The sequence below is a fragment of the Cuculus canorus genome, unplaced genomic scaffold, assembly GCF_017976375.1.
Source record: "Cuculus canorus isolate bCucCan1 unplaced genomic scaffold, bCucCan1.pri subtelo1, whole genome shotgun sequence".
In the NCBI taxonomy this organism is placed as follows: Eukaryota; Metazoa; Chordata; class Aves; order Cuculiformes; family Cuculidae; genus Cuculus; species Cuculus canorus.
The window spans coordinates 1,018,840-1,044,668 of NW_026527860.1; the positions used below are offsets into that span (position 1 = coordinate 1,018,840).

At 50.1% G+C, this 25,829-nt stretch overlaps 2 protein-coding genes and 1 pseudogene across 2 annotated transcripts; all 3 read right to left on the reverse strand.

The window, feature by feature from the left end:
• Positions 1-2,389: 2,389 nt before the first annotated feature.
• LOC128850873 (olfactory receptor 14A16-like) lies at positions 2,390-3,233 on the reverse strand (annotated as a pseudogene).
• Positions 3,234-6,135: 2,902 nt separating this feature from the next.
• LOC128850874 (olfactory receptor 14A16-like) lies at positions 6,136-7,095 on the reverse strand. The gene has a single exon (XM_054055890.1). It carries the CDS (start codon positions 7,078-7,080, stop codon positions 6,136-6,138), a length of 945 nt encoding a protein of 314 aa, XP_053911865.1. The 5' UTR covers positions 7,081-7,095.
• Positions 7,096-23,123: 16,028 nt separating this feature from the next.
• LOC128850875 (olfactory receptor 14A16-like) lies at positions 23,124-24,622 on the reverse strand (the record flags this gene model as incomplete). Its single annotated transcript, XM_054055891.1, has 2 exons — positions 23,124-23,147; positions 24,161-24,622. Coding segments are annotated over 2 exons (486 nt in total), but the record flags the coding sequence as incomplete, so codon positions are not given.
• Positions 24,623-25,829: the final 1,207 nt, after the last annotated feature.

Consider the following 25,829-nt stretch of genomic DNA (forward strand, 5'->3'; position numbering starts at 1 on the left):
GAGCTGGGTCATAGCACTGTTAGGTGGTAGAAGTGTCAGGTCACAGAAGGGTCACAGAAGAGTCAGGTCAGAAAAGAAATGAGTCATAGAAGAATAAGAATATAGAAGATTTGGGTCATAGAATAATAGTAGGGGGGCAGAAGAGCATGCTCACAGAAGAGTGATAGAAGATTCGGGTCACACAAGAGTCAGGTCCCAATAGAGTCATAGAAGAGTTGAGTCATTCAAGAGTTGGTTCTTAGAAGAGTCGGGTCACAGAAGGATGATAGGAGAGTCAGGTCATAGAATATTCATGGAAGAGTTGGGACATACGAGTCCGGGCATAGAAGGGCCCGAACTTAGAAGGTTGGGTCATAAAAATGGCCTTGTGGGCTGCACAGAGAAGGGAACGAGGACTGGCAGCCAGGCCAGCCTGGACACCCTCCCCTGGGGAAAGGGATGTCCTGGAGAAGAGCAAGGGAGCATTTCTGTGCCTGCAGAGAAGAATCCACCAGAAAGAGAAACTTCTTCCTGCAAGCCCTCGTGTGGGCCAGGGTGCTCTGCTGCTGAGCCCAGACTCTTGTCCTGGCCTGGGCAGAGGGGCTGGCACGGAGGGGGCACAGTCAGTCTGTGGTGGCGTCTGCTGGATTGAAACCAGGAGTCCTGGGTTTTCACTGCTCCCCATGTCCTTGTTCTGGGTCAAGCCTCCAGCCCTGGGCTGTGGGGGAGGCTGAGGCCCACCTCTGCCCCCCAGCAGCTGCCGTGCCCTTCAGAGGGGCTGTGGGAGAGAGCCCAGAGCTCTGCCGCACCCTGTGGTGGGCACTGCCGTGGGGCAGCCCAGACTGGGAGGCTCTGCAGGGCTGGAGAGAAAGCAGGGCTGTGAGGAGAGCTGGGAGGGACTGGGCTGAGCTGGAAAGTGCCCGGGAGAGGACACCACCAGTGCTGGCTGAGCTGTGTGACCATGCAGGGGGAGGACAAGCTGCAATGGGTGTGAGGGCAGAGCCCAGCCCTGCAGGTGCAGGAGAGAGGAGGCCGCTCAGTGCCCTTGGTGGCAGGGACAGACTGGGAAGGTGCCCCAGGGCACTGGTCTCTCCCATCCCCAGTTCCAGCACTGGATACTCCCAACAGCTGATGGCTGGGATTTGCTCTCTGCCCGTCTTCCCCCTCCTGCTGGACTCAGTGCCAGTGCCAAAGGAACCACCAGCCCTGTCCGGCCTCTCTTCCTGCTCAGAGCCTGGAGGAGCTCAGAGCAGGGCTGTGTGCAGAGCCCGGCATTGGACACGGGAAGTGGTCATGGCACAAAGCCAGTCGGAGTTCAAGGAGCTTCTGGATGATGCACTTACTCATATGGTACAATGAAAATTTCACGTTATCCTGAGAGGAGAAGGGACTTGAGATTTATGATCCTTACGTGTCCCTTAGAACTTTAGATTCTGTGACCTTCAAGCTCAAAAGCAGAGCATATGCTGCTCTTCCAGTGACACTTCTTCCTCCCTTCAGCCAATCTCCTCCTTCCAAGTTCCACTTCTTGACTAATTGTTTCCTCTCTCCTGCTTTTCCCCACTGCCAAGGAAATCTCAACCATCTCAGAAAATCCTCTTCAAGCAGGGAAACCAACCTGTTTGCCTTCTTGTGGCCTTTCACTTGACCAGAAAGAAGGAACCTCACCGTGGTCTTCTAAATCACATCACGGCTGCTGTCCTTGCAGCTTCTCTGACATATGTGACCATTTCCCTGCTGTGGTCCCATCACGTGTTCTGGCAGAATGGACATGACAATCCGTATCCAAACCCCTTTCCTGGGCTATGGGTGCTACGGGCAGAGGTCCTTTCACAGCCATGTTCCTGTTCCACGTTCATGCTGCCCTGTCACCCTCCAGAGACACAACTGACCTCACCATCCCCTTCATGGACAGACGCTTCCTACTGGATGATGAGTTTCTGAGACACAACTGAACTTATTACACCAATTCCATTCTTCAGATTCTCGTTCATGTCTCAGGGCCCGAACAGATAAAAGTATGCTTGTCTTATCAAACTTGTCCAATATGTTTCCCACTAACGACTGCAGAGGAGAAACATTCTTCACAGGAAGTGCTGTGTTTATGTTGGTGCATTTTATACCTATTTTTTTTTGATCTTTTTGTTCTTCTTTTTCCTATTCCGTCTTCAAAAACCTCTCAAAGACCTTGGAGGAAGGGTCTGAGGAAGAATAAAGGTGCTGCAGAATGTTTATTTTGCTAACAAACACAGAGAGCATGGGTTACCCTTATCTCGGCCACTCAAGCCACAAGAGAAAAGCAGACAGTGAATTAAAAAGGAGTTGAAAACATTATCACAAGTAAAAAATATAAACATATAGAAAACAGTAATGCTGGCAATGAGTGTCAGTAGAACTGCTGTGCAGAAGGTCAGGAATTTATTGCACCATAGATCCATCCAGTTATAAGTTCCCCCACTGCATCCTTGAGGTCCTTATTCCTCATGCTGTAGATGAGGGGGTTCACTGCTGGAGGAACCACTGCGTATAGAAATGACACCACTAAGTTCATAGATGGGTGGGAGAAGGACTGAGCTTTCAGGTAGGCAAACATGGCAGTGCTGACAAACAGGGAGACCACAGCCAGGTGAGGGAGGCACGTGGAAAAGGCTTTGAGCTGTCCCTGCTCAGAGGGAATCCTCAGCACTGCCCTGAAGATCTGCACATAGGACACCACAATGAAAACAAAACACACAAATGCTACTAATACACCGACCACAAGAATTCCAACCTCCCTGAAGTTGGCATCTGAGCAGGAGAGGTTGAGGATCTGAGGGATTTCACAGAAGAACTGTTCCACAGCATTGCCCTGGCAGAGGGGCAGGGAAAATGTATTGGCCGTGTGCAGCAGAGCATAGAGAAACCCAGCGCCCCAGGCAGCTGCTGCCATGTGGACACAAGCTCTGCTGCCCAGGAGGGTCCCGTAGTGCAGGGGTTTGCAGATGGCAATGTAGCGGTCGTAGGACATGATGGTGAGAAGAGAATATTCTGGCACCAAACCAGAACAACACAAAGAAGACCTGGGCAACACATCCCATGTAGGAGATGGTCCTGATGTCCCATAGGGAATTTGCCATGGATTTAGGCAAAGTAGTGGAGATGGATCCCAGGTCGAGGAGGGAGAGGTTGAGGAGGAAGAAGTACATGGGGGTGTGGAGGTGGTGGTCACAGGTGATGGTGGTGAAGATGAGGCCGTTGCCCAGGAGGGCAGCCAGGTAGATGCCCAGGAAGAGCCAGAAGTGCAAGAGCTGCAGCTCCTGTGTGTGTGCGAATGCCAGGAGGAGGAACTGGGTGATGGAGCTGCTGTTGGACATCTGCTGCCTCTGGGCATGGGGCACTGTCAGAAGGAAAAGGACAGTGACATGTTAGAGTCGATTTCTCTTAGCAAAATCAAAGCCTTTTGTCATTCCCCCTGCCCGCTGCTGCACACATTCTATCCCTTTTCTTGCAGCCCTTCCTTGAGCTTCATGCCTGGAGCCCTGTCAGCCCAGGACATACACGAGATATTTCACAAACCCAACAGCATTTTTTCATGCATAGCATCTCTGTGATTCTCCATGGGGCTTTCAGATATTACAAAGATGTGATAGGACAGGTTTGCATTCTGGAGGGAAACTCAGAGCTTGGAAAAAAAGCTCAAGGAGAGCCAAGTGTCCTCAGGATGGCATTTGCTTACAGGAGATTCAGCTCCTTCCCCAGCCCCACTGACTGCATTGCCCACAGCCTCACAGCTCAGAGCAAAGCTGGGACACGGGTTCCCATGGACACAATGGCAGGAAAGGAGCCACCAGGGCAGTGGGGGACTGTACAGCTGCAACTGCCATCCCCAGAGAGCCCAGCAGTGAGAATGAGAGAACAACAGCAAGAACAGAGACAAGGGCAGAAACAGGGAGAAAGAGAGTGAGGGTCCTGGAGGGGATCACACAGAGCTGTCTGAATTCTCCCTCCCTTCCTCATCTTTCTTTTAAGTTTCCTCTCAGTCTCTGTCCCTACCCCTTTTCCCTGGAGATTTGCCACCTGTCCCATACCTTCTCCCTGTCAGTGCTCACAGACCCCATCTGACCCTCTCTGCACTCCCCCTCTCCCTACACAAACCTCATTGAATAGAAGAGCTGGAAAGTGTCTGGGAGAGGATGTCACCAATGCTGGCTGAGCAGGGGGAGGACACGCTACAGAGGCTGTGAGGGGCAGAGCTCAGCCCCGCAGGTACAGGAGAGAGGAGGCCAGCTGGTGCACTCAGTGACAGGGACAGACTGGGAAGGTGCCCCAGGGCACTTATCTCTCCCATCCCCAGTTCCAGCACGGGCCACTCCCCACAGCTTTGCTCTCTGCCCATCTTCTCCCTCCTGCTGGACTCGGTGCCAGGTGAACAACAGCCCTGCCCGGCCTCTCTTCCTGCCCAGAGCTTGCCAGAGCCCAGAGCAGGGCTGTGTGCAGAGCCCAGCATGGGACACGGCTGGGGACTGGCTGGGACCTCATCGCACTCTGCAACTGCCCCAAGGGGGGCAGTGGAGGGGAAGGGGCTCATCTGCTTTCTCTGGTGACCAGCAATGGGACACAAGGAAATGGAATGAGGCTGCATCAGGGGAAGTTCCAAGTGGACATCAGGAAAAGGTCCTTCATGGAGAGGGTGCTCGTTCACTGGAACTGGCTCCCCAGGGAAGTAGTCATGGCACCAAACCTCTCAGTGTTTGAGGAGCATCTCGACAATGATCTTTGTCATACGGTTTCATTTGACACAGTGAGGGTCAGGGGTCACTCCAGTGATCCTTATAAGACACTTCCAAAACAAGATATTCTAGAAGCTTGTGATCTTCAAGCTCAAAAAATAGTCTGTCCATCCACTACCCATTCCCATGACTTTTCTTCTTGAGAGCAAGTATCCACCTTCCAAGTTCCACTTTGTGACTCTTTTTACTCTCCACTATCATCATGATAGCTCTCCGTATCTTTCCATGTTTGGTTTCTACTGTTACATTCCCTGCCTGCATTTGCTTCTCTCTGCACATGGTGCTTGATTATCAACACCTTTCTAATCCTTCAAGGGCATGGAAACGGCTGCAGGATGTGTGTCACCCGCTTCCCAGGGTCGGAGTAGCCTGAATTACAATTCTCCCAGTCCACGTTCCTGCTTTTCCTGAAGAGGGCTCTGACATCTGCCTTTTCCAAGGACCCCAGAACTTCTCTGATTTCTCTGGCACATTTGAGAGAACATTCAAGGATCACAGGCAAAGGTGATGCAGCAGGCGGAAACATTTGCACTGAGCCTGTCCAGGGCAGGTGAGATGAGTCTCCCTGGGCCAGTGGGGTTTGTTCCTGGAGGCACACACAGAAATGCCAGAGTTCTGTCAGGAGTCCATGTCTGAGTTGGCCTCGTGGACTCCTCATGCATCCAATGATGTTCACTAGATTTTCCCATTTTACAAACAAACGCGAGTCACAGGGTTTCTCTGGACTCCGAGAGAATCAGGTGCACTCAGACCTGTGGTGTATCCCACCACTCCGTACTTGTCTGAGATGCCTCATGACATGAGGAATGGACACAGGGACCTTAATTCAAGAAAGCACATCCCAGTGCTGCATTCAGGCACTCACTCTTGGGATGTTGACCTCAACATGATGTGACCTTGAGAAACTTTCTGTCCCGCAGATCTTAATGGAAGCCAAGGAAGGGCTGTTTGTGTTCTCTTGGGTTCACCTCATCTCACATACATGACGTACATGTTCACATCTCATCTGAACAGTGTGAAATTTGACTCTGATCTCCTTATTCCATGTCCTTCCAGGGAGGCACAAAGAATGTCTCCAATTTGGAGTGAGAGGGCAGTGGTGGGAATGGTGGTTTTTAGGGGCTACTCCCTGCAGCTCCAAAAAAGCCTTAGGAGAAAGAGATCAGGAAAGAAAAGTCACTGAATATCCCTTTATTTTGTTGAAACACGCAGAGAACACAGCTCCTCATTTACACAGACAATCAGTAAGAAAAGAAAAGAGAAGAAGACAGTGAATTAAAATCAGAATGACAACATTATCCCAATTGAAAAACCAGCAACATCAACCAAACATACAGAACCTGGATTGAGCCTGCTGCAAGTTGCAGGATAACTGCTATGCAGAAGGTTATGAGCAGTTCATTGTTTCAGAGAACCATCCAGTTATCAGTTTCCACACTGCATCCTTGAGCTGCTGGTTCCTCAAGCTGTAGATGAGGGGGTTCAGTGCTGGAGGCACCACTGAGTACAGAACTGACACCACCAGGTCCAAGGGTGGAGAAGAGATGGAGGGGGGCTTCAGGTAGGCAAACGCTGCAGTGCTGATAAAGAGGGAGACCACGGCCAGGTGAGGGAGGCACATGGAAAAGGCTTTGTGCCGTCCCTGCTCAGAGGGGATCCTCAGCACTGCCCTGAAGATTTGCACGTAGGACACCACAATGAAAACAAAACAGCCAAAAAATAAACATACACTAAAATCAAGAAGCCCAACCTCCCCGAGGTCAGAGTGTGAGCAGGAGAGCTTGATAAACTGGGGGATTTCACAGAAGAACTGTTCCACAGCATTGCCCTGGCAGAGGGGCAGGGAAAATGTATTGGCCGTGTGCAGCAGAGCATGGAGAAACCCAGCGCCCCAGGCAGCTGCTGCCATGTGGACACAAGCTCTGCTGCCCAGGAGGGTCCCGTAGTGCAGGGGTTTGCAGATGGCAACGTAGCGGTCGTAGCACATGATGGTGAGAAGAGAATAATCTGCTGAAACAAAAAAGACATAGAGAAAGACCTGGGCAACACATCCTTTGTAGGAAATGTTCTTGTTGTCCCAGAGGGAATTTGCCATAGATTTTGGTACAGTGGTGGAGATGAATCCCAGGTCAAGAACAGAGAGGTTGAGGAGGAAGAAGTACATGGGGGTGTGGAGATGGTGGTCACAGGCGATGGTGGTGATGATGAGGCCGTTGCCCATGAGGGCAGCCAGGTAGATGCCCAGGAAGAGCCAGAAGTGCAAGAGCTGCAGCTCCCGTGTGTGTGCGAATGCCAGGAGGAGGAACTGGGTGATGGAGCTGTTGTTGGACATCTGCTGCCTCTGGACATGGGGCACTGTCACAGGAGGAAAGGAGAGTGACAAATTAGAGGAGACGTCTCTGAGCAAAATCAAAGCCATTCATCCTTCCCCTCCCCTGCTGCTCACACACTGTCCCTTTTCTCACAGCCCTTCCTTCAGCTCCGTGCCTGCAGCCCTGCTCGGTGCCGGCTGAATGTGCCGGGAGGAGCAGAGCCTCTGCCCACTGGCTGCGAGGAGTCAGCCCTGCTCTGCAGCAGGGGGTGATGGGGACGGTGGGGACAGGGGACACTGCTGGGGATCAGCTTTGTCCTGGGAAACTGCCTCTGGGTACAGAAAAGCCTGGCAGCATCAGCGCTGGGCAGTGCTTTTGGCTGTCAGAACCACTCAGCATCTCTGCTGCACTCTGGGAGAGGACAGGGAGTCCTACAATGTAAGAGCATTGCCTGTGGCTCAGTGCAGAGGGAGAGGAGCTGCTCTGTCCCTCACTCTTGGTCTCAGCTGCCCTGGGATTGCACCCTTCTGACACAGAGGGGGATCACACTCCCATGTTCCTCTGAAAAAACACCAGGCCCAGCTGAGAGCAGAGGGATCTACTTCACACCACTCAATGTTTCACCTTTTCTTAAAGTGTGAGCACCCCACTTTCAGCCCAGGACACACACGGCTCCTTTCACCCACCCAACAACAGTTTCTCTCTTGTAGCATCACTGCATTTCTCCATGAGGCTTTCAGGTAACACCAAGATGCTGTGGTAAACATTTGCATAATGGAGGGAAGCTCAGAGCTTGGAAGGAAACCTAAAGGAGAGACAAATGTCCTCAGGATGGCATTTGGTTACAGGAGATTCAGCTCCTTCCCCAGCCCCACTGACTGCATTGCCCACAGCCTCACAGCTCAGAGCAAAGCTGGGACACGGGTTCCCATGGACACAACGGCAGGAAAGGAGCCACCAGGGCAGTGGGGGACTGTACAGCTGCAACTCCCATCCCCAGAGAGCCTGGCAGCGAGAATGAGAGAACAACAGCAAGAACAGAGACAAGGGGAGAAACAGGGAGAAAGAGAGTGAGGGTCTGGCTGCGAGAGGCCAGGGCAGAGGCAGCCGGGCACACAGACAGTGTTCCCCTTCCCCAGCTGTGCTCACCCCCTCCCAGACACCAACCTTGCCGGGCAGTTGCTCTCAGCCCCTGTGCTCTGGAGAGGGCACTGGAGCTGTGGCTGCAGAGGAGGGGGTTCAGCCCTGGAGCCCAGAGCCCTGAGGGCAGAGGCTTTGCTGGGTGGGAGAGGAGGCCAGGGGGCTTGCTCAGAGGAAGGGGCTGTCCTGGAGGGGAGCACACACAGCTGTCTCAATTCTCCCTCACAGCCCTTCCAAAGTGCCTCACAAGAGCCCCCTCCTCACAGATCCCATGAGCTGGGCGCTGTGCCAGCTTGAGGAGAGCCCACCAGGATCTACACCTGCATTGCCCTGCACCCAGACTCACCGTGTCCAGGACTGCCAAGGTTACTCCTCCCATCAGCTCTCAGTCATCCTCCCACTCCTGACCACCTTTAAGCTCTCTCTGCCTCGATCATCTCTCCGAGAATCCCTGGGAGTACCCTCAGCCCTGCTGGGCTTTGCAGAGTTCCGTGAGCTCCCTCCGTGCCAGGAGCCCAGCCCAGCTCAGCAGCAGAGGAGCAGCCCAGGGCATTGTAATGACCCCTCTGGTGGGTTTGATGCCAAATCCAGGAACCTCAGACCCTGAGAGGAAGTGGGACGAACTTCTCAAGAAGTCAAAGTCAAATTCAAGCTCCAAAGTTTCTTGTTGTGTTAATGGGTCCCACTGAGGGCACTGCTGAGAAAGCATCTCCAGGGCCCCGTTAGAGCAGGAAAGTGGAGGCAGTGATGAAAGGTTGGGAAAAGCAAGGGAAAGGTGGCTCTGATGTTGAGTCAACCTGGATGTGTTTCAAGAATCCAAAGGGCCAAACCCTGACCCCTCAGCCCCTGGTAATGGAGATCCTGTCCCTCACTCATTCCTCAGGTCTCATCCTGGGACAGTGGCATGTGGGGATGTGCAATGCCAAGGACAGGACTGTGGGAAGAACACCTCTCAGGCTCCTGGGTGGGGATGAGGAGGCCATGAGACCCTGATGCTCTAAGGGTGAGGTGTTTCCTCCTCCACAATGCACTGAGAGCAAGTGGTGAATTGGCATCTCTCAAGCAAGCATCAATTAGCAATCATCCCTCATTGAACAGCATCATTTTGAAGGAGTGAAAAAGAAAGATGATCAAAATCCATGCTTGGACTAGAAAACTCAGTTTCATATCAAAAAGAGCTGGAATGTTCAGAGATGAGTGTCTGATGTAGAGCTCACAGGGGACAGATTTGTTAGCACCGGTTTGGGAAGAATAGCTGACAAATTTTTTCAAGGAAAGGAATGTGACAGAGGGGATTCTTGATGGATGAGCAATTAAATATTGACAAAAGCAACGCCTTCTTAGTGAGATGGGGGAGAGGGTGATGAGCTCCCCAGGAACTCAAACCCAGACTTAAACTCTTCCTGGAGCCCTCACTCGAACCTGCACCCAAACGTTGACTAACTCACACCTAGCCGTGACTGTATCCCATCTTCCCAGCACCACTGGAACCACACCACTAATTTCACATCATTCCAAGGTTACCATGGTAACAACGTCAGGAAAACAAACCAAAACAAACAGATATGTTTCTAGAGGCAGCACAACTGGGGTTGATGACCATCCTCCTATCACCTTGTCATTCCAGATCAAGATGTGGGAGCATAAGGAACTGCCCACTGGTTCCTCATGATCTGCAGGTGCCACTCTGTGCCACCCAAGTTACTCTTCTGGGTCAAATGGACCACTTTTCCATTCTTATTTACAACACTGACTGTGACAGACACCCAGGCTGTGGACAGGGAGTTCCTCATGCAGCAGCTCCTCTGACTCCTCTTTCTCCCCATACCGACAGTCCTACGTGTCTCACAGAAGGAATCACCCCACAGTGCCTGGATTTGCCCATGGTGGCTCCAACTCACGCTGTTGCCTCTTTGTAGCCTTTCTGCTTTGGGGATCCTGCTGGGATAAGGCCTCACTGTCCTGATCCTGGCTTTGTTGGACACCCTGATAGGACCGCCTGTATGATGATGGGTGTCAGAGAAGGAAATCAAGGACTGCCTGAGCCTCACCCAAGGGCAGGAAGGGTTGTTTGTGTCCGTGGCTGTTGCTGAAGGCTTCCTTGGTCAGAATCAGTCCTCCAGTGTTTTAGGCACTGGGGCCACACCAGGCTGTGCAAATGTAGATCCCCAGAGTGGAGGGATGGGACTCAGTCCTTTTCACCTCCCCAGGCATCTCCAGCCTAAGCTTTCTCTCCAGGCCCTTCTCTGAGGGGAACTGGAGCACAGACAGCATGAACAGTTGGTGTTTGACCTCCCAGAGCCACGTCCCTCTTTGCGCTGTCATTGGGCACAGACAAGGGTTGGGACCCAGGGAGGGGGAGGTGCAGGGAAGCCTTTTCTCTTGCTGTAATTTAAACACTGATGGGATTTGATTATTTTCTGCTCCTCTTCATGTTTTTTGTTCCCTCTCCAGCAAGGTTTGAATTTTCCTTTCAGCCACCAGCTGTCGTTTCTCAGTTTCTCTTCTTCCTGAAGTCACAGTTATTATGGAAGTTGCTCAGATACAGCCAGCCATGAGGAGGACGTTCTTCACCATGAGGATGGGGAGGCCCTGGCCCAGGTTGCCCAGAGCAGTGGAGGCTGCCCCATCCCTGGGGGTGTTGAAGGCCACGTTGGATGGGGCTTGGAGAATGTTTTCCAGTGGGAGGTGTCCCCGCCCATGGCAGTGGGTCAGGCTGGATGGGCTTTGAGGTCCCTTCCAACCCAACCCATGCCATGGTTCTATGATTCTAAGAGTGCCCTCAGCATGGCACCACTAAGACACAAGTGTGGGACAAATATGGGGCCGGTATTCACAGTATGGACACCACGGACTCCAATATGGGCATCGCAGTCCCCAGTGCAGCACCAGTGCTCCCAGTACAGACCAGTTAGGCACCAGTATGGACACTGGTGTTCCCAGCATGGACACCTGAGACAGCAGTATGGACAATAAGGCACTCAGTACCAGCCAGTAAGGTACCAAAGTGGGAATAATATGAGACCAGTGCTCCCAGTATTGACAGCAGGGTTCCCAGTACTCCCAGTACAGACCAGTAAGACTCAAGCGTGAGATCAGTATGGGAGAAGTACTCCCAGTATGGACCAGTAAGGCACCATGATGAACAATAGGGCTCCCAGTATGGACCACTAAGTCACCAGTGTGGGACCAGTATGGACACCAGTGCTTCCAGTGGTCCCAGTACAGCGTCACTACAGAGCAGTAATACTCATGTGTGGGACCGGTATGGTACCAGTGCTCCCAGTATGGACTAATAAGGCACCAGTGTGCTACCAGTATGAGACCAGTACTCCTAGTATAGACACTAGGGACGCCAGTACAGACACCAGTACTCTCAATACGGCAGCCGTGTGGACAAGTAAGGCACAAGTGTGGGGTCAGTGCTGGATCAGTGCTCCCATTATGAACACAACAGACACCAGTATGGAGAACAGGACTTCCAGTAAAGACCAATAAGGCACTGGAGTCAGGGCCTGTGCTTCCAGTATGGACACCAGAGTTCATAGTAAAGCACCAGCGCTCCCATTGAAAACTTTTGTTGGTGGTCCTAGTCCCAAATCCTTCTGGCAGGAGGTGTCCAAATACGCTGGATCCTCGTGCTGTGAAACACTTGTCCAAACACACTTTATATCCCTGAAGGAAGGGATGTCACCCAGAGGGACCTTGGCAGGCTGGAGGAGTTCAACAATGCCGGGTGAAGGGTCCTGCACCTGGGTCTGGGCAGTCCTGGGGTTGTCCAGGCTCGAGAAGAGAAGGTTCCCTATAACAGCCTTTCAATATCTGAAGGGGCTTTTATGACCAAGGTGATGAGACGCTGGAGCAGGTTTCCCAGAGAAGCTGTGGATGCCCCACCATTTGTACTGTTCAAGGTCAGGTTGGATGGGGCTTTAATAACCTCATTGGGTGGAAGGTGTTGCTGCCACTGGCAGGGGGATTGGACCAGATTGATGTTTGAGGTCCTTTTCAAGCCAAACCATGATCCTGGCCATGACTCCCGTGATGTCATCCTCTGTGATGCTGTCCTGTGTCCTAGTCCTCTCTGCTGTCCACGGTGAGTGCACAATGGACTCACTCTCCAGTAGGATCTGGAGGAGGCAGGTGGCCTCTGCGCTGGCAGCTGCCTGCGCCTTGCTCTGTGATGCTCTTGCTCTTTGATGTCCTGACTCTTCTATGACCTTTCTGTGACACAAATTGTCTATGAAAATGTTATGACCAGACCCGACTATAAAGGATACTTTCTATGTCTTTCTGTCCCTTCTATGAGCAGACCTTTCTGTGACTCAACTCTTCCAGGATCTCACTCTTCTGTAACACAACACTTAGAACTATTGATACATCTATAACCCAAGCTTTTTATGACCCAAAACTTCTCTTGCTCTTCTATGACTTTCTAGGGCCCAACTCCTCTATGACCCAAATAATCTAAGACCCAACTCTTCTGTGACCCATCTCTTACATGACCAGGCCATTCCATGACTCCTGCCTTCCTTGACCCAAGCCTTCCATGACCTGATTACTCTCTTACTCTTCTATTACACGAATTTCTAGGACCCAACTCTTTATGGCACAAATCATCTATGAAGTAACACCTCTGTGATGAGACACATCTATGACCACACTCTTCTATGACCCAGCTCTTCTGCGGCCTCTAATTAACTGACACTTCTTTGACCTGACCCACTATGATGTGAATCCTCTAAACTCCTCTATGACTCAAATCTTATATGAGCCGCCTTTTCTATGACCCGGCACTTCTATGATGTACAAACTTTCTGTGACCCAACACTACCATGTACCTTCCAAACCAAACTCTTTTATGATCCGACTCTTCTATCACCCCACTCTTCAACAACGTCTCTATGTCCTGACTCTTCTAAAACCTGAGTCTTCTGTGAACCGTGTCATCTATGACACAACTCTTCTCTGACCATTCTCTGTCCCGACTTTTCTATAGCCTGGATATACTATGACCAAACTTTTATATGCCCTGACACATCTTGCTCTGACCTTTCTATTCTCTGACTCTTCTATGACCATTTCTTGACCTATTCTATGACTTTCTTTTCTATTCTATGACTCTTCTATGAGTCAAGGGTTCTAAAACTCGTTCATGACTCGACCCGTCTCTGAACCAACTCTTCTCCTAACACAACATTTTATGAACTTTCTATGACTAAAAACCTTGGAAATCCTTAATAAACTTTCACACTTATATGGCTCAACCCTTCCGTGACCCAAACTTTCTATGACCCTTTTATGACCTCAGTCTTCTATGACCTGAGAATTCTATGACCCAACTCTGCTATGAGACTTCTATGAACCAACCAAGCTATGAGACCTCTGTGACCAAACACTTCTATGAACCATCTCAAAGCAAACTCTTCTGTTACTCCTCTATGACCCGACTATTCTATGGCCTGACAAGTCTCACACTGAAATGTTCTAACATTCTCCTATGACCCAGGCCTTTTATGACCATGCCCTTCTACGACCAAACTTTTCTGCAGCTCCATGGAGCTGTGTGAGAGCCTTGGCATCTCACATAACTCTGCAAGACTCTGTTTGGAATTACATGGAATAACTGCACTCAATTTGATTTGGCAAAGTGAGAATCTTCCTGACACCACTGTCACTGTAGTCAAAGCCAGACCTGCCTGCCCAGGGCCTGGGGGTCAGGGCTTGGCCTTTCTGCTTCATCAAGCAAGCTTTATGAAGCAATACTTTTCTCAGCATTACAACTGCCTGCACAGTTCTCTGGCCTGCCTGCAATCATGGCCTCCAATTATCAGCCATAAAGACTTACTGGGGAAGCTTTGTCAGGAATGATCCTCACTGTGACCAATTAAGATTTCAAGATACTCTGAGTTCTGCTTTTGACTTCTTGAGATGTTTCTTCAGTCTCCTCTAAGGAGCTGAGGTTCAAGGACTCATCAGCCAATCCTCCCTGGGTCTCATTAAAATACAGAAAATCTTAACGAGCTCTTTCTTCAAGCCTTGTACAGCTCCATGGAGTCATTTCCCATTGAGGTTGAAGAGAAAGATTTCAAAGTGAACCGAAGAAAAATATATATCCATTTAAACTTTGTATTACCATACTTTTCAGAATCATAGAATAGTTTGGGTTGAAGGGATCTTAAAGCCCATCCAGTTCCACCCCCTTGCCATGGGCAGGGACACCTCCCACTGGACCAGGCTGCTCAAGGCCCCATCCAGCCTGGCCTTGAACACCTCCAGGGAGGTGGCATCCACAGCTTCCTTGAAAACCTGGGTCACTGCCTCACCACCTTCTTTCTGAACAATTTCTTCCTAATGTCTAATCTAAATCTTCTCTCTTCCAATTTAAAGCTATTCCCTTTTGTCCTGTTACTCTATGACCTTTGAAAAAGACCCCCTCCTGCTTTCTTGGCGACTCCCTTCAGGTACTGGATGGCTGCTATAAGGTCTCCCAGAGCCTTCTCTTCTCCAGGCTGAGGAATTTCCAGGAGAAGATTCATATTTCTTTGGAAAATGTCTTTTCAAAGGGCATGTGATTGGTGGAGGTCTGTTGTGAGTAAAGACAAGCAAGCGTCCTGCTGCCCCGATCCTTTTCCTCCAGGCACTCCTCAGCCAGAGAGGTCTCTGCCCATGCTGCTCCATGGAAATGTTTTTTAACTGAGCTAGTAATAGCTTAATAGGTGAAAGAAAAAAGATAAAAAACAACATAATCAAATACCAAAACCAATGCAAACACCATCACTTGCCACCTCCCTCAAGCAGAATGACACCCCTAAAGTCTACCACCACTCATCACCTTGAATGATAAAATTCACCACTTCTTCCTTCATCTGCCACACTTTTTTTTGCTGAGTGTGGCATCTATAATATGGGATCTCCTTTTGGTCAGCCGGGATCAGCTCTCCTGCCTGTGTCCTCCTGACAACTTCTTGCCCATCCCCAGCCACTCACTGGGAGCAGAGTGAGCAACTCTTGATGCTGTGTAAAGGAGTCAATCACTGCCCTCACTCTTCTGGCACCAGGACGATGCCACAGGACCCAAAGAGTCTCACCTTTCAAAAGGGAAGTGGAGAAACTGGGGAGGATCTGGAGGAGGTCTGCCAGGATGGAGTTAGGGGATCACAGCATGAGGTGTGAGGGCACACTTTGGCCTGCTTCGAGAGGCTCGGGGCAACCTGCTAAGTGGACACCTACGTCTTATTGTCTTCAAAAAACTTAGGGAATGAGAGAGCCCAGGTGATCCGTAGTCCAATGCCCAGCTCTAAGCAGGGCCATCTCTGAGATCAGACCAGGCTGCTCAGTCCATGTCAGGATCCACAGAGAGACTTTAGACATCAACCAGGCACCCAAGCCACGATTAAAGGAAAGGATGTTGGCATTGACCAGCTCCATGATATCAGTCATCTGTGATGCATGGGAACATCTACCTCCTTGTCCAGAGGAGTAGGATCCTTCTGCCAGTCTCCTGGCCCATCTCCAGCTTTACACTGGAAACAGAACTCAAACACAATGACTTGGATTCTGTCAGCTTAATTCCTAATAGATAGGGAGGTGGAGGCATCTCAGAGCTTCCAGGTTGCTGTGGAAGACATAAGAGCTCTGTGAAAGGAAGACAGGAGAACAGTTTAGAACAGTTTTGCCTTGAGATCATTTCACATTTGAAGGCTTGGCATTCCACATTATATCACTGATAACCTGAAACCTCGCCTGCTTTTCTACATTGCCTCTCAGACCTGACCAAGTGATGAAAGAAAGGAAGAAGAATGTCCCTCGGCCTCTGTGAATCTCCTGGGTTCTGGCACTGGGGTGGCTTCGATGTCATTCTGTTTTTAACCTCATAAAGAACCAACCTTGGACGTGACTCTGCAATTCTGACTCCACAAGGCCCATGGACAGGACAGGTCTGTGTCTGTGTCTCTGTCTGGAGACACGCATACCTACAGCTCAGATCAAGCTGAAGATGTAAGTCAAACCTGGTCTCCTGGGCCATGGGCAGAGGGGTGGGTGGAGCTCAAGGTGACACTGCTGAGGGCCATGAAGGCCCATGGATGCTCTCAGGGCACTGACACTGCCCTATGGGTAGAGAGAAAGGAATGAACCACACAGAGCGTTGACCACAGATATGATGGGATCCCATGGAGACGACCCACACTGGAGTAGAGAGAAGTGTGAGGAGGAAGGAGCAGCAGAGATGTTCTTTACTGACCATTAACGCCCTCTTGACCCTCTCTGCTCTCCCCCATGGCCCTACACAATCGTGCCTGTTTGCCAGGGTCAAGCTGGGTACAGGGTCTTGTTTATGAGCAGAAAAGGACAGGACAGACTGAGCCTGATGTGTCCAGCAGAGGTGATGCTGATGCTGTCTGTGGGCAGAGAAGCAGCAGGAGACACTTTAGGAGACTCCTATCAGAGCTACAGACCACTCAAGGATATATCTCAGGACTCTCAGTTAATTGTTTATGCATGAGAGCCTCTTGTTGCATTTCTCCCCACAAAATCCACAAGAGCATGGAAACTGAAAACACAGACTCAGCAATATTCCTAATCTTTAAGGTAATCCCTGCCCTGATCTGTCCACTTCTGTCCTGCACTGTCATTGTTCCTGTTTGAAAAAGAGCTGGACAGGTGAATCACTTTATTTTCTCCCACAATTAGACAGGACACCAGGAAAGTGAACAGGGAATGATCTCTTTTTTCCAGGCTGAGAGGATCTGTTCCATTGAGTGAATTCAGGCATTTCATCCTGGGTCTTTCATTCTGGGCCTTGAAAGACACTCAGCTCTCTTCTGTCCCAGCCATGTCTCTGCTCTAAGCAAAGCCTTTTCACACACGGGGTCTTGGACGCTTGGTCCCCTCTTTCCTGATGGCAGGGATGAGCTTGCCTGGTGCCACAGCTGCAGGGCTTCAGCCCCAGTGGGCAGCAATGCCCTCAGCCAGGGGCACAGGCAGGAGGAGATGGAGCCATTCCTGTGGGAGACAGAGCTGAGATGTGGTCACGGAGCTCAAGAGAGACGGTCTTCAAGGACAGTGTCCTCCAAGCTCAGCAAGGGTCCAGGTTGAGACTAGGTCTCAACTTGCAAGGTCTTCCAAGGGCCCCATGGTGAGTGTTTGCTGCTTCAGGAACAGTAAAAGGACAACATTTTCTGTCCTTTCCAGAAATGGTCAGTGGAGGAGCAGGGGAGCTATAGGCTGTGCCCCAGACCTTGGCACCTCAGATTCCATTTCTGGATGTCTGAAAGAAAAGGGGACTGCATTTCCCCTGGTGAGATTGCGTCCCACCATCCTTCTATGACACAGCCCTTTTATGACCCAACGCTTTCATGACCTGATACTTCTCTGACCTGACTCCTCTATCACCAGACGCTTATATGAGCCGCACCTTCTGTGACCCACCCTTTCTGTCACCTGAACCATTTATGACCTCACTCCTCTGATGACTCTTCAATGACCTGATGTCTATATGACTCCTTCATGACTCCAGTCTTCTGTGTCCTGACTCTTCTGTGTCCCTTTTATGACCTCACACTTCTGTGACCCAGCACTTCTATGATCCTACCCTTCTGCCATCAATCTCCTCCAGGAGCCTTCTATAACCCAGCACTTCTGTAACCTTTTAATGACTGAATTCTTCTATTACTCCTCTATGATCCGGATCGTCTAGCCTGATCTAGTGTGCCGTGTCCCTGCCCATGGCAGGAGGATTAGAACTAGATGATCTTTAAGGTCCTCCAACCCAAACTATTCCACGATTCTATGATCTATAACCCGCCTCTTCTTTGACCTGTCTCTTATATGATCAGACCCTCCTGTGACTCGAATCTTCTATGACCTTCTATGACTTGACCATTCTATGACTTGACCATTCTCTGAGTCTTCTATGATGTCACTTTCTATGACCCATGTCTTCTATGACTCTTCTGGGACACAAATCATCTCTGCCCTGGTGCTTCTATGACTCTTCTAAAACGTGACCCTTCTATCATCCAACTGTTCTTTGAATCAACCCTATTATTAAATGACCCTTCTATGATGTCATTCGTGTATGACCTGACTCTCAGATGAGCCGACAGGTACCTCTTTTATGACTTGACACTTCTATGACCCAACAATGCTGTGACCCTTCGATGACCTAGTGCTTCTATGCCCTTCAATAACACATCCTTTCTGCAACCCTACTCTTCTATGAGCCTTCTATAACCCATCTCTTCTATGAACCAACTCTTCCACCTCCCCACTCCTCTATGACTCCTCTATGGCATGACTCTTCCAAAACCCAAGCCTTCTATGAATCAAGTCTTCTGTGACCCAATTCTTCTATGATCCTTCTATGACTTTCTATGACTGACTCCTCTATGACCAGAGTAATCTACGACCCAACCATTTTATGACCTGACACTTCCGTCATCTGACTCTTTGATGACCCTTCTATGACCAAACTCTTCGATCATCCAAATAAACTCTCATGCTTCTATGACTCAACACTTCTATTACCTGAAAATTCTGTGACCTGAGACCTCTCTATGGACCTTCTATGACTGAAATCTTCTACTACTCCTCTATACCTGACACATCTATAACCCAAGTCTTCTGTGACCCTTCTCTGATATGACCAATCCCTTCCATAACTTGAGCCTTCTATGACACAACACTTCATTCTATGACCTGACTCTTGTCTGACTGTTCTACAATGCTACTTTCCATGACCTGACTCTTCTAGGAACCTTCTAGGATCAGATTCTTCCATGACATGACTGTACTATGACTCTTCTATGACCCAAACCTTCTCTGAACCAATCCTTTTGTAACCCTTCTATGACCAAACCCTTCTAAAACCCAAATAAATTCACACTTCAGTGACTGGAATCCTTCATGTCCTGAATACTCTATGTCATGTATCATCTATGACCCACTTCTGCTATGAGAATTCTATGCTCCAACACTTCTATAAACCTTCTACAACTGCACTCCTCTGTTACTCCTCTATGACTCAACTCGTCTATCACCTGACTCTTCTCAAACACAACTTCTCTGTCACTCTTCTATGACCTAACACTTTTATGACCCTGCAAGTTAATGACCCAACACTTCTACAGCTCTATGGAGCTGTGTGAGAGCCTTGGCATCTCCCATAACTCTACGGGCCTGTATTTGGAATTACATGGAATAACTGCTCCCAATTTGATTTGGCCAAGTAAGAATGTTCATGTAACCAGTGTCACTGTAGTCACAGCCAGATCTGCCTGCATAGGGCCTGGGGGTCAAGGCTTGGCCTTTCTGCTTCATCAAGCAAGCCCAGGCTTTTCTCAGCATCACAGCTACCTGCACAGCACCCTGGCCTGCCTGCAATCATGGCCTCCAATTATCACTGCTGACGAGTCCCTGGGGAGACTTTGCCATGAAGGATCCTCACTGAGACCAATCAAAACTTCAAGATACTCTGAGTTCTGCTTTTGACTTCTTGAGATGTTTCTTCAGTTTCTTCTAAGGAGCTGAGGTTCAAGGACTCATCAGCAAATCCTCCCTGGGTCTCATTAAAATGCAGAAAATCTTAACGATCTCTTTCTTCAAGCCTTGTACAGCTCCTTGGAGTCATTTCCCACTGAGGTTGAAGAGAAAGATTTCAAAGTGAACCTAAGAAACATATATATCCATTTAAATTTTGTATTACCATACTTTTCATAATCATAGAATAGTCTGGGTTGAAGGGCCCTTAAAGCCCATCCAGTTCCACCCCTTGCCATGGGCAGGGACACCTCCCACTGGACCAGGCTGCTCAAGGCCCCATCCAGCCTGGCCTTGGACACATACAGGGAGGTGATATGAACAGCTTCCTTGGGCAACCTGGGTCACTGCCTCACCATCTTCTTTCTGAACAATTTCTGCCTGATGTCTAATCTAAATCTTCCCTCTTCCAATTTAAAGCTATTCCCTTATGTCCTGTTACTCTATGACCTTCGAAAAAGACCCCTCCCCAGCTTTCTTGGTGACCCTTTTCAGGTACTGGAAGGCTGCTATAAGCTCTCCCCGAAACCTTCTCTTCTCCAGGCTGAGGAATTTCCAGGAGAAGATCCATATTTCTTTGGAAAATCTCTTTTGAAAGGGCATGAGATTGGTGGAGGTCTCTTGGGAGTGAGGACAAGCAAGCGTCCTGCTGCCCAGGTCCTTTTCCTTGAGGCAGTCCTCAGCCGGACAGGTCTCTGCCCATGCTGCTCCATGAAATATTTTTTGACTGAGCTAGTAATAGTTTAACAGGTGCAAGAAAAAAGAGAAAACCCAACATAATCGAATCCCAAAACCAATGCAAATGCCATCAGTTGCCACCTCCCTCAAGCAGAATGACATCCCGCCATTCTTCCTTCATCACCTTGAACGTTAAAAATCTCCACTTCTTCCTTCTTCTGCCACACTTTTTATCACTGACCATGGCATCTATGTTATGGAATCTCCCTCTGGTCAGCCGGGTTCAGCTCTCCTGCCTGTGTCCCCCTGACAACTTCTTGCCCATCCCCAGCCACTCACTGGGAGGGAGCAGAGAGACCAACACTTGATGCTGTGCAAAGGAGACAATCACTGCCCTCACTCTTCTGGCACCAGGACGATGCCACAGGACACAAAGAGCCTCACCGTTTAAAAGGATAGTGGAGAAACTGGAGAGGATGTGGAGGAGGTCTGCCAGGATGGAGTTAGGGGATCACAGCATGAGATGTGAGGGCACGCTTTGGCCTGCTGGGGGAGGCTCGGGGCAACCTGCTAAGTGGGTCTCTACATCTTATGCTCCTGGAAGAACTTAGGGAATAAGAGAGCTCAGGTGACTTCTAGTCCAATTCCCAGCTCCAAGCAGGGCCAGCTGTGAGGTCAAACCAGGCTGCTCAGTCCAAGTCCACATCCACAGAGAGAGTTTAGACATCAAAAAGGCACTGAGGCCACGATCAAAACAAAGGCTTTTTGGCATTTGACCGGGTCCATGAACACAGCTATCCATTGGACACGGCTCCTGAGATACCTGGGAATGTCCACTTTCTTGTCCAGAAGAGTGGGATCCTTTTTGATTGGACACAAGGGAAAATGCCTTTTTGTGAGCACGGTGAAGCCCTGGCAGAGGGTCCAAGGCAGCGAGGGATTCTCCTCCTCTGAGGGTTCAAACCGAGCAGATTTGACGCTTCGGGCCGTTCCGTGCTTGGGGCTGGAGTGGGGCTGGGAGAGTCCGGAGGCTTTTCCAGCCTTAATGGTTCTGTGCTTGTGTGACTGAGAGCCCAGAGCCCCTGTGCTGCCCCAGTGCCTCCTGCCAGAGCCCCCAGCCCTGTTTTGGAGCCAGAACCCCCCTTTTCAATCCAGAATCCCCATTTTTAGCTCCCTAAGCCTTTTTTTCAGGGAATAAAGCCTCATTTTAGAATCAAGTCCACAATCGTGAGGACTCAAACCCCTCATATGGAGCCTCTCAAATCCCATTTTCAGGGAGAAAAGCCTTCCTGTTCGCGACCACTACATTGTTTCACGGCACAAATCCTGATGTCAGGGCTCAAAGTCTCAGTTTCAGTTTCAAAGCACCACTTGCAGGACCCAAACCCTCCTTTTGAAGCTCCAGACTCTCATGGAAAGGATCCAACCTCGTATTTTACAGCTCAGAGCCTCCACTGGAGCTCCCAAAGGCCTGCATTCAGGACCAGAAGTTCATTTCTTGGGCCCACAGAGGAACCAGGGTGTTCCCTTCCCTTGTAGGATCAAAAGACTCATCCCTTTAATGCCCAAAGTCTCATGTTTTGGGCTGAAATCCTCAATTCTAGGGTTCCAACCATTTTTTTTTGACACAGACTTTTTAGGATGCACAGATACATTCTAAAGGCCTAAATTCTCATTTTTTTGGGTCTACATACTCATTTTAAGAGCCTCATTTTTAAGGCCCAAAGTCTGATTATGAATTTCCAGCACCTCAGTTTTAGAGGGCAAACCCTTGTTTATAGGATCCAGAAGCTCATTCTTAGGTTCCAAAGCCTCTTTCAGGGATCAAAGCCTCAGTTTTAGAATTATCCACAATTTTGATGGTGGGGGCGGGGGTGGGGGGATGATGCTGAACTGGATGGGCTTTGAGGTCTCGTGGACCCAAACCATTCCATGACTCCGTGATTCTATGATTCTACCAAAGAGAAGGGTGTTGTCCACAGCCAGAAAGATCATCCCCACACAGACCCTGCTCGGAGCATCTCTCAGCCAGGTGGGGTTCATGGTTTCACGCCTGTGCCCCAGTCTGGCTGAGGAGAGCAAGCGTCCCTTGGCAAAACACAGGCTGAGGGGATCCTCGAGGCTGCTGCCGATGGCTTGTGTGCACCTCACTCATTCTGAATGGAATTGGCTTTGAGCTGGAGAAAAATTAGTTGATAGCTGTTGGATTGTGGCCTGGAAATGCCTTTGGGTGCCTGAATGGAGGAATTGCAGAGCTCAGCAGTGAGGCCTGGGAAGCAAATCCTCAGGGCAGGGCTGGCTCCCTCCCAGCCCGGCTCCTGAGCAGCACAGGAGTTTCCCGAACACCCAATAAAGCTGTTGCATCATCGAGCAGACACCGTCATACGAGAAGCATGGATGCTGTGGGAGAGGCCGAGTGGTGAAATAACTGTGAGCATTGGAGGATGAGGAGAAGGAAACCCCTTTTCCAGACAGGAATCCTCCTGCCACTGCAGAGCTGTTCACAGAGAGTTGGGTGAGGTGTAGTTTGGTGTTGGTTTGATCTTCCCATTCACTGTGTGGGCTAAATCACATCCTGAGACAGGCATTAGGAAACAAAAAGTCAGGAGAGATATGTTTGCTCTCACTTTTTCTTTGGGAAGGCTTTGCCTGGCACGTGCCGCTCCAGTGCTGAGTGCTGGCATTCCCCTACCAGAGAGGCCCACTTCTACTTGGCCTTCTGCCACTGTCCCTGTGTACAAACAAAGCAGAGGCAACCTTGGTCTGGAGAGCTTAGACAATATTTGCCCTTGTCTTGTAAGAGCAAAGCTACCGCAGCATTCCTCTTGCTGTGCGTGGTTTCTTTGCCCGGCAGAGAAGGGCTTCTCCCTCTGCTTTGCCTGGATGGGAACTGCTCATGAGCCGGTGAGCGGTCTGGATGTTCACCAGAACAGCCTCTGTCTCTGAGCAGTCTGGGACATCTTTCCTATCCGGGGTCTCTGCTGGCCTCTTCCAGGCCCTGAGGAAATGACTTTTCTTTTCCTGTACAGATTCCCAATCTACAGAAAAAACTCACAAGAGTCCCCTCCCAGTCTAGGGTTGCTGAGTCCTCCAAGGAGAAGAGTCCTAACTGTCCTCAGCAAGGGCACATGGATTCAGAACCATCCACATCCCCAAAAGAGAACAGTCTCCAATGGACCCTTACAGAGAAAAGCCCTTTCCGTCCCCCTGACACAACCAAGTCGAAGGACCAGGTTGCTGAGGAACAGCCCCCATGCCAGACTGCTTCTTCAGTTCAGCCAAAACCAAGTAGAGGGAGTAGGAGAGGAAAATGGGATGGTGACTGTTAGGTTGCTTTCAAAAGTCCTACAAGTTCCTTCACTTGTACATGATCACAGGAACCGTCCCTGCAGCTCCAAAACGGCCTTGAAGGAAAGATATCAGAAACAAAACTCTTTGAATATTCCTTTATTTTGTTGAAACACGCAGAGAACACAGCTCCTCATTTACAGAGACAATCGGTAAGAAAAGAGAAGAAGACAGTGAATTAAAAAAAAAAAAAGATGACAATATTATCATAATTAAAAACCAGCAACACCAACGAATAATACAGAAGGCAGTCTGGGCCTGCCATGAGTTGCATGATAACTGCTATACAGAAGATAATGAGCAGTTCATTGCTTCAGAGAATCATCCAGTTATCAGTTTCCACACTGCATCCTTGAGCTGCTGGTTCCTCAAGCTGTAGATGAGGGGGTTCAATGCTGGAGGCACCACTGAGTACAGAAATGACACCACCAAATCCAGGGATGGAGAGGAGATGGAGGGGGGCTTCAGGTAGGCAAATACTCCAGTGCTGATAAAGAGGGAGACCACGGCCAGGTGAGGGAGGCACGTGGAAAAGGCTTTGTGCTGTCCCTGCTCAGAGGGGATCCTCAGCACAGCCTTGAAGATATGTACGTAGGAAACCACAATAAAAACAAAACAGCCAAAAGCTACAAAGGCACTAACGGTAATAAACCCAACCTCCCTGATGTAGGAGTGTGAGCAGGAGAGCTTGAGGATATGGGGGATTTCACAGAAGAACTGTTCCACAGCATTGCCCTGGCACAGGGGCAGGGAAAATGTATTGGCCGTGTGCAGCAGAGCATGGAGAAACCCAGCGCCCCAGGCATCTGCTGCCATGTGGACACAAGCTCTGCTGCCCAGGAGGGTCCCGTAGTGCAGGGGTTTGCAGATGGCAACGTAGCGGTCGTAGGACATGATGGTGAGAAGAGAATACTCTGCTGCAATGAAAAACATGTAGAGAAGGACTTGGGCAAGACACCCTGCATAGGAAATAGCCCTTTCGCCCGATAGAGAATTTGCCATGGATTTGGGGACAATGGTGGAGATGGATCCCAGGTCAAGAACAGAGAGGTTGAGGAGGAAGAAGTACATGGCTGTGTGGAGGTGGTGGTTGCAGGCGATGGTGGTGAAGATGAGGCCGTTGCCCAGGAGGGCAGCCAGGTAGATGCCCAGGAAGAGCCAGAAGTGCAAGAGCTGCAGCACCCGTGTGTCTGCGAATGCCAGGAGGAGGAACTGGGTGATGGAGCTGCTGTTGGACATCTGCTGACTCTGGGCATGGGGCACTGTCACAGGAGGAAAAGACAGTTGCAAATTAAAGGAGACTTCTCTGAGCCAAATCAAAGCCATTTCTCATTCCCCTCTCCCTGCTGCTCACTCCCTGTCCCTTTTCTCCCAGCCCTTCCTTCAGCTCCGTGCCTGCAGCCCTGCTCGGTGCCGGCTGAATGTGCCGGGAGGAGCAGAGCCTCTGCCGCTGGCTGCGAGGAGTCAGCCCTGCTCTGCAGCAGGGGGTGATGGGGACGGTGGGGACAGGGGACACTGCTGGGGATCAGCTTTGTCCTGGGGAACTGCTCCTGGTGCAGAAGGGCCTGTCAGCATCTGCACTGCCAGGGATGAGGAGCTGAGATGGAAGAAGGCAGACTGAGAGGTCTGGGATTTTACAGCTCCTTCTGCCACCCTGGGCAGTGCTCTTGGCTGTCAGTACCTCTCAACATCTCTGCTGCAATCAAAGACAACAGAGGGATTCCTGTGAGGCAAGAATATTGCCTGTAGCTCAGTGCAGAGGGAGGGGAGCTGCTCTGTCCCTCACTCTTGTTCCCTGCTGCTCTGGGCTTGCAGCTTTCAGAGACACATTAATCACCCTTTCAGATTCACCTTCAAAGCCACCAGGATCTGCTGAAAGCAGACAAACCCACTGCCAAGCACTGAGTGCCCAACCCTTTCTCGAGATCTCAGCATTCCACTTTCAGCCCAGGACACACACGAATCATTTCACAAACCCAACAGCATTTCCTTGGATGGGGCGTCTCTGTGCTTTTCCACAGAGATTCAGGTAACACAAAGATGCCATAGGACAGGTTTGCATCCT

Coding starts and splice junctions, on each gene's coding strand:
- LOC128850874 (XM_054055890.1), bottom strand. CDS start 7,080: ATGTCCAACAACAGCTCCATCACCCAGTTCCTCCTCCTGGCATTCGCA.